At 41.5% G+C, this 8591-nt stretch overlaps 1 protein-coding gene across 1 annotated transcript; it reads right to left on the minus strand.

The window, feature by feature from the left end:
• Nucleotides 1–4084: 4084 nt before the first annotated feature.
• On the minus strand, nt 4085–7992 carry LOC121454763 (secretoglobin family 2A member 2-like). Its single transcript, XM_041662185.1, has 3 exons — nt 7863–7992; nt 5465–5652; nt 4085–4126 (listed from the first exon to the last, which is right to left on the minus strand). Exons 1-3 carry the CDS (start codon nt 7990–7992, stop codon nt 4085–4087), a joined length of 360 nt encoding a protein of 119 aa, XP_041518119.1.
• Nucleotides 7993–8591: the final 599 nt, after the last annotated feature.

Genomic DNA, 8591 nt, shown 5'->3' on the forward strand with positions numbered 1-8591 from the left:
TAGCCCAGGAGTTCAATTAGAAATAAAATAATGTGACACCTTTAGCATTGTTCTCTTTACTATGGATTGTTTAGCACAATTGGGGGCTTTTGTGTTTCCATTTAAATTTTGGACTTTTTCCTATTTCCTTAAAGATTATTTTTTTGAATCTTGATAGGAATTTCAATGAATCTGTAGCCTTTTCCAATAATATGGATATTTTAACAACATTTATCTTGCTGATTTATGAGAATAGGTGTTTTTCATAACTTTTAATGTCTTACTCATTTTCTTTCCTCATAGTTTTAAAGATTTCATTGTGGGAGCCCTACACCTCTTTGATTAGGGGATTGTCACACTGACACAGTCTACTCTCACCTTGAGGAGAGTTCCATTGAGGTATTGTCTATGTTGAGTGTCCTGTGTGGATGTCTGAGGGAGGTTGTTTTAATTAGGGTAACATATGTGGGAAGTCCCAGACACTGTATGCAGCACCCTTTCCTAGGCAGAGAACCTTGAACTCTATGAGTAAGAAATCAGCCCAAGCACAACCAGAGAAGCAGTGAGCATGCCTGCATTTGTGATTTCCTGTTCTTGAGCATGGTGTGATGCATCTAACTGCTGCAAGTTCTGTAACTGTAACCACACCACAATGAAGAGTTTTTTACTTGCAACTGTGTTAAAATAAACCTTTTCTCCCTTAGGCTGTCTTTGTCAGGATATTTTATCACATCAATAGCAATGCATGTAGGGCAGGCATATCTACAGGCATTTATTTTGAATGGCATTGTATTCTAAATTCCCTCTCACTATGTATAGAAATATATAGGGGTGTATAGAAATGCTGCTGGGTCTTGTACATTCTGTTACACATTTTAGCGATTTTCTAGTAGAGTGTTTCTTCCTGATCCAAAAGTTTTCTGGTAGAGACTGTTTTAATTATTGAGTCATATCATCTTCAAACAAGGACAGTTTGATTTCTTCCCATGTTATCTGTAGTATATTTCTTTTTATGCTGTTTTTATTGGCTGAAAATCCAGGCAACTCTAGTAGTTAGTTTTCGTTTTCTGTGATAAAGTTCTCTGACAAGAAGCAAGTTAGGAAAGAATGGGTTCATTCTGGTTTAAAGTTCAGAGTGACAGAGTCCATCACAGCAAAAAGGGAAATGTGGTTTGGGGCCAGGCTTTAAAACCTCAGATCCCCTGAGTGATGTCTTCTGCCAGCAGAGGTCCACCTTTAACACAGCAGGGATCTCACATTAGCTGCCCCACATACCAGATGTTTCCAGGATAACTCATAACAGTAGCAAAATTACAGCTATGAAGTATCAATGAAAATAATTTTACGGTTTCCGGGGTGAGGGTCACTACAACGTGGGGAACTGTATTAAAGGGCTGCAGCATTAGGAAGGTGGAGATCTACCGTCCTAAAGCTTCCATAGCCTTCACAGACATCTCCACAAACTGGGCACCAAGTGTTCAACATTTGCGAAACATTTCTTATGCTCAGTCACTACGGGCACCCCAGTGAAAAGCACCTAGAGAACAGACCCACTTCTCTCCTTCCTTATTTTTTTTTATTGAAAAAATTTCTGCCTCCTCCCTGCCTCCCATTTTCCTCCCCCTCCTCCTACACTTCTCCTCCTCCCCCCACTCTTCTCCTCCTCCCCCCACTCTTCTCCTCCTCCCCCCACTCCTCTCCCCCTCCCCACACTCCTTTCCCCCTCTCTCTCCAGTCTGAAGAGCAGTCAGGGTTCCCTGCCCCGTGGGAAGTCCAAGGTCCTCCCCCCTCCATCCAGGTCCAGGAAGGTGATCATCCCAACAGGCTAGGCTCCCATAAAGCAAGTTCATGCAGTAGGATCAAAACCGAGTGCCATTGTCCTTGGCTTCTCATCAGCCCTCATTGTCCACCATGTTCAGAGAGTCTGGTTTTATCCCATGCTCATTCAGTCCCAGTTCAGCTGGCCTTGGTGATCTTCCAATAGATCAGCCCCACTGTCACAGTGGGTGGGTGCACCCATCACGGTCCTGACTTCTTTGTTCATGTTTTCCTGCCTTCCGCTCCTCATTTGGACCTTGGGAGCTCAGTCCGGTGCTCCAATGTGGGACTCTGTCTCTCTCTCCATCCATCGCCAGATGAAGGTTCTATGGTGATATGCAAGATATTCATCAGTATGGCTATAGGATAGGGCCATTTCAGGTTCCCTCTCCTCAGTTGCCCACGGAACTAACTGGGGACATCTCCCTGGACATCTGAGAGCCCCTCTAGAGTAAAGTCTCTTGCCAACCATAACAATGACATCTTGAATTTTGCATGCAAATGGATGGAAATAGAAAACACTATCCTGAGTGAGGTAACCCAGATCCAAAAAGATGAACATGGGATTTACTCACTCATAATTGGTTTCTAGCCATAAATAAAGGACATTGAGCCTATAATCGGTGATCCTAGAGAATCTAAATAAGAAGGTGAACCCAAAGAAAAACATATAGTCATCCTCCTGGATATGAGAAGTAGACAAAGTTGCCAGGCAAAAATTGGGAACTTGGGGCTGGGGTGGGATGAGAGGTAAGGGGAAATGGGGAGAGAAAAGTGAGTAGGGGAGGATGGGGGGAGTTTGGGGGAATGGGATGGTTGGGATAAAGGAAGGGTGGATATGGGAGCAGGGAAGTATATATCCTCTCCTTCCTTATTATTAGAGGAAACTGAGAGAGTTGCAGGGGGAGGGTCACAGGCCAGGCTCTCCTAGTAGCCTGGTAGATATCTTAGTTTTGGTTCACTAAAATGGAGCAGAGTTAAACAGGCAGTTCAAAAAAAAAAAAAACAACCAACCAAACAAACAAAAAAACCACTACCTACAGGCAACCAACTAGCAGATACCCCTAGTCTTCTGCTAACTCAGCAGAAACCCCAAAAACCTTTTTCCTGGCTTAGCAGATACCCAAAAGCCCTTCGGCTGGATGAGCAGATGCCCCCCAGCCTTTTACAAGCTAAAGATAGTTTTCCATACTCTGCTGCAGAAAGGACCCTAATCAATAAGTCCACCCACCAATCAGTCCCCAGACTAATCTGTCTTCTATCAATCAGCCCTACATTAATCCCTCCTCCCTGGATTTCCGCAAACTCTACTTAAAGGGAGCTTGTGACCTTCATTGTGGGTTGCCAATGTGCCACTTAATGTTGGAATTAATAAACCGTTCTTGTTATTGCTTGCTTGGCTGTTGGTCTTGGTCCCTAACAAAAATGGGTTACTTTTCTTGTGTCAGAATCCTATTTTTTTCATTTTATTAATTTTGACATAAGAAATATTTGTTATGTTTGTCATTTCCTCTGATTCCTATGTTCATAAAGACATTTTGCTATTAAGGGAAGTATCTCAAACAAAATGCAAAAAACAAAAATCAATCAAACAATAAGCCTCTTAAGTTTGTAAAAGCCCCTTTTCACATTGGAGATGTTCATGATTTCTTTTCCTGAACCTATTTACATGCTGAGCTCTATTCATTGTGTGGCATATGTGGGGCCATCTTTATTTCCTAATTCTTGTAGACACAAAGCCCTGGTGGCAGCAGGACTGGGAGCACATCCCAGCCTCTGACCCCCAGCAGGATAATGCCAAGGATGCTGAATAGAGGTGGTGGTGAGAAAATAGCTGAGCTCTTCACCTGAGAGGAAACTCAGCATGGCCATGGAGAGACACCCTCCTTTCTTCTCCAGAGAGAGGGCTGAATATCCAGGGACAGACACCCTCCTTTCTTCTTCAGAGAGGGGACTCAGCATGGCCAGGGAGAGACACCCTCCTTTGTTCTCCAGAGAGAGGGCTGAATATCCGGGGACACACACTCTCACTTTAAGGTTGTGTGGGAGTCATCTGTGGGTATGTGTCCTAGAAAGGAGGGTTGCAGGCCTCTTAAGCCCCCAGTTTTAAAAGATCACACAAATAAGTATTGGTATTTGCAAATAAATTTAATGAGTAGACAGAAATGCCTTTGATATTCCAACAATAGTCTTGCACTTTATAGACAGAAAGATAAAATCAAGAAAGTAAAGTTATGATTATGGTAGCAGCTCTTCATTCCTGTGAGCTAAAGATCTCGTGGAACTTTTAGGAAGTCTGTGGACAGTCTTCACTGTCGTATATAACATCCTGAAAAATAAATGAGGAAGTGATATAAATTTTGAACTTTGACTGTAGTGTCCAGTATTGAAAAGAAAAAAATCTTGTGCTTTTAATTATTTTTTCAGTATTTTCAATTACTATTAAATATTCCAGAAAGCTTCCAGAGACAAATCCGATTAGGTGCATGTGCTCTATCATTTAAGAAAACAACAAGAGTAATAAACAAAGATTTTTTTTTATTTTTTTTGAAAGTTTCCCCTTGATTACCGTAGCCTCTAACTTCCAACCTCCCCCCGTCCAGGTGTTTCCAATGGAATTCATTCTGAACCCACTCAGAAGCTAGAGGTCTCTGTGGCTGAAGGTAACTGATGACCCTCAGTTTGATCTGCTCTTCTATTATTCTCTTACCACTTGCTCAATTGAAACCTTTCATAACAGTGGGAGTGGCTTTAAAAATTCCTCAGTGCTCTAAAACTGAGATTTGTTAGAAGTGACTAGAGAGCCCTCACCAGTACTTTCAGGCCCTGTGTATTCCTGTGGTTTTAGTTAAAACTGGGCAGATTTCTAAGACTTGGCACCTGTGGGATGCTTGACTGGGAACAGGGACACTTTAGATGAATTCTTGGACCTTCATTTTTATGCTTGGAAAGAGACTATTATTATTAATATTATTATTATTTAAAGAGACTGTTAGTCCTGATGTTCTTATACTGGGGTCTTCTGTACTCGCTCTGAATTGGTGCAAATGGAAGGTCAATGGTCACTGGACCAAAGCAGGACTTCTTGAGAGTCAAGTATATTTTTTTCTGACTTAAGAATTTGAGTGATTTCTCCATGTCATGATGTGCTTATGTGTTTAAGTGTGTGTGCATATGTATGTGTGAGTGTGTGCATGTGTGTGCGTGTGTTTGAGCACATGCTCATGAATGTGCATGGTTGCATATGTGTACCTGTGTTTGTGTGATTGGGAAGTTATTGATAAAAGAGTGATCTCTGGGTCATCTCCTTTGTTTTTGTGTTTTTCTTGAATTATTTTAATATCCTCAAAATAATATGGAATGTGAGGTGTGTCTTTAATGGCTTTCCTGGACAAAATGTAACCACTAAATCAAATTATGTTGTTCAAAAATAGTACACAGACAATGTTTGCTTGGACCTTATTAGTCACAACGTTGGAAACTGTTCTTTTCATTAGTGAAAATATATGCATGTGGGTATATAAATATATATATATACACACAAATATATGCCAATATAAATGTATAAAATACGTAAGTATGTACATTTATATGTTATATGTATATATATACATCATTCAAATATAAATAGTTATATAATACAAAAAAAGGGAAAATGTATAATTACCATCATAACTCGATAATTGGCCAGAGTCTCCTCAGACTGGTCTAGGAAACATTGTTTCACTTCGCCCAAAGACTTTTGGTCATAAGGAAGAGGTGCGTATGACTTTATCACTTTCTGAAACTCAGCCACAGACACTGATGAGTTAGTAATCTGTGCAACGACATCATCCATTGCATGGCAATTAGAACCTGGAAAGACATGGCATTCATCACTGGAGGTCTGAACTCAATAGGGGTCACCTCTCATCACAAATATCTTGTTGGGTACAAGTAGACACAGATTAGCAAAGGTGGTGGGCGCTGCCAAATCTGGGACAGATGATGCAGGTTGCAAGATTCCACTCAAACACTGCAAACTCTGTCCCTGATATGGCAGCACAAAGAACCAAACCCTCACACACCCTTCACTGGGAAGGACACTAAAGAGATGGCAGGCCATTGTGCTGTGCATGGTAAGTATTGGGGTCATTGTTTGGTCAAAGTCTGCTATATTTTTTACTGTTTTTTTATTTGCTGAAGTCTTTATTGTGTTAAGCATTTCTTATAGTAGAAATTACCTGCTGTGCATTTAGGTGAACTAAAATGTTGGAGTGAATGTTTATTAAAACACAACTCTGGTGTTATAAAGTACATTAGGACACTTGTGCTGCCTTAGACTTATACAAAAAAACATAAGCCAGGGAGAAAGCTCAGCAATTAGGAGAATGTACTCCTCTTCTGGAAGCTCTGAATTTGATCCCAAGAACCCATGTCAGGCAGCTTAAAGCCACCCACCTCTAACTACAGCTTAGGGGTATTTGACACTTCTGCAGGTTCCTGTACACATGTGCACACACTCACCGCCAAAATATAGTGCTAGCGTCACATGTTTAATGGTGAATTCTATGTTCTGAGTCAGAGTGATCTTTCGCGCTTCAGTTTTACTCTTTTTCAACACACATAACTCCTTGGTCCTTGGTATTAAAGCTAATGTTGAATAGGATTTATTTCTACCACTTTCCAGCCATATATTATTCCTTGTTTTATAAAGCTGTGAATGCTGTCTTCAATACTAAGCAATATTTTGAAAAGTTGAGGCACATATAAGCTTTGAATTGTTATTATTTTTTACTGTATTGAGAACATTATGGAATATGTTAAGATATCCTATAACTACCATGGCTAGAATTGTATCTGCTTTGCTCTGTTAACTTGAGCATCTGAATCACAGAGCACCTTAAAAAGAAACTTTGGTACTTGAAGTGACCTCATGCAGAAAATGGAAGCCGACTGCAAGATTTCTTTAGTTTCTGCAAACTTGCCCATAACAAGCCAACAAGGGACATTAAATCTCGCTGACCTTTGTCAGCAATGGCACACAAGGAATGAGAAGCTTTGTTCTGATGGGACATAGTGAACTTTGTGTCTTTCTTTCTTGTAGCCGTGATGCATCTCAGTGCTACTTTGTAAACCCCGTGAAGTATTTTATAGTAGTTTATAAATTTTAGCCATTGTCACACTTAACTCTATCATCTGCATCAGAAGTATCATAAACCATAAACTCCTGTACTTGAAGTGATGTCATTGTTCAGCCAGGGGAAGAGAAAGAGGTCAAGGTTAACGCTGATTTTCGTATCAAGTCAACCGAGAACTCCACCTTCTTGTCATTTTGCACCAGCCTCTCAGATAAGTAAGACATAGACAAAGCAAATTATACAAAGTCTATTGCACTTGTGACATGGTTGTACTGACTTCATTCTCAAGGACAAAGCTTTACTTCTGTCATTACTTCAAGTGGATTTGGGTATTGTGAACTCTCCTCTCTACCAGCGGGACTAGGATGTAAGTGACCCAATGTGAAGGGGTCAGAACAAGCTTTGACAGTCTGTCTCGTGGCTCACAAACTGTTTACTCCTAGGTCTCATGATGCAGTTTGAGAAGTAACTCCTTCCACAGTTACTAAGTACAATTTTTAGGAAACCCACTTAGGTCCAGGGTCATTTATATTTTTCTCATTTTTTATAAAATAGCTTGTATCCAAATCCAAGACCTGCCATGGATTTCAGGAGAGCTGTCATCACCTTGGGACCTCCTGTGTGGTAGTGACACATCACACACAGCCCCAGCGCTGCATCTTTGATGGCTCTTTGACTATCTGGACTAGTGTTGAGTTTCAGGGCTATTGAGTCAGACACTTTGTACCACTGTTGACAAGTTCTAGAGCTGAGGCACTAGGACTTATTCCTGAAGAACAGAAACAGTGTGTGGTCTGAAGGTAGCCCACCCCTCCACAGTCCTCACCTCCCACTCCTCAACCCAACTCACCACCCACCCCGCCACAGAACTCACAGCCCGCTCTTCCAAAGAACCCACCGCTTACCTCTCCATAGAACTCACCACCCACCCCTCCACCAACTCACCTCCCAACCCTTCACAGAACTCACTGCCCACCCCTCCACAGAACCCACTGCCCACCCCTCCACAGAACTCACTGCTGGCATAGCAGCAAATGGGGATGGCGGCCAGCAAGAAGACCAGGACCAGCTTCATGTTGAGGAAACCCTTGTGGGTTGGGCTTTGGTACAAGGTGGAGATCAGGGAACTTTCTGCAGTTGAGCGCTCAGCATTCTGCTATTTATTTCTTGGGGGAGGCCCTTTAGTGTCACCCAGGAAATTAGGACGCAAGTTATGAGAGCAATGTGGCATTGTAGCAGACAACACGAGAGAACATGAAACAGAGCCAAGGAAGCCTATGATTTGTTTGTACAAAACAAGGAAACAAATTATGAAGAAGGACAGTTGGTGACCTTTCCGTGAGGTCTTCCAAAAAATGAAGATTGCAACACTGTAGTATGATTTTTAAAATGATACTGTTTTCCCCTTTATACCCTCACTCCTTCATTTACTCCTCTTCATCTTCTGTCTTCTTCATCTTCTCACTCCTTTAATTCTTTCCCTTTCTTCTCCTTCTTCATCTTTCTTTGCCTATGTCCTTTTCTTGTTTTATTTTTTCCAATTTTAAGCACCTTCATTTTGTTTACCTGTGTCTGATGGGTCCAGTGGCTTGGGTCAGTGCACAACCCCACCCCCTCTCATAAACAGGGTTCCTGTTGACCCTCTTCTTCTTTGACTTCCAGAGGAAGTTTATT

Source organism: Microtus oregoni, unplaced genomic scaffold (genome assembly GCF_018167655.1).
Source record: "Microtus oregoni isolate MIOR12 unplaced genomic scaffold, Mior012 000012F_ref0000307, whole genome shotgun sequence".
Lineage (NCBI taxonomy): Eukaryota > Metazoa > Chordata > Mammalia > Rodentia > Cricetidae > Microtus > Microtus oregoni.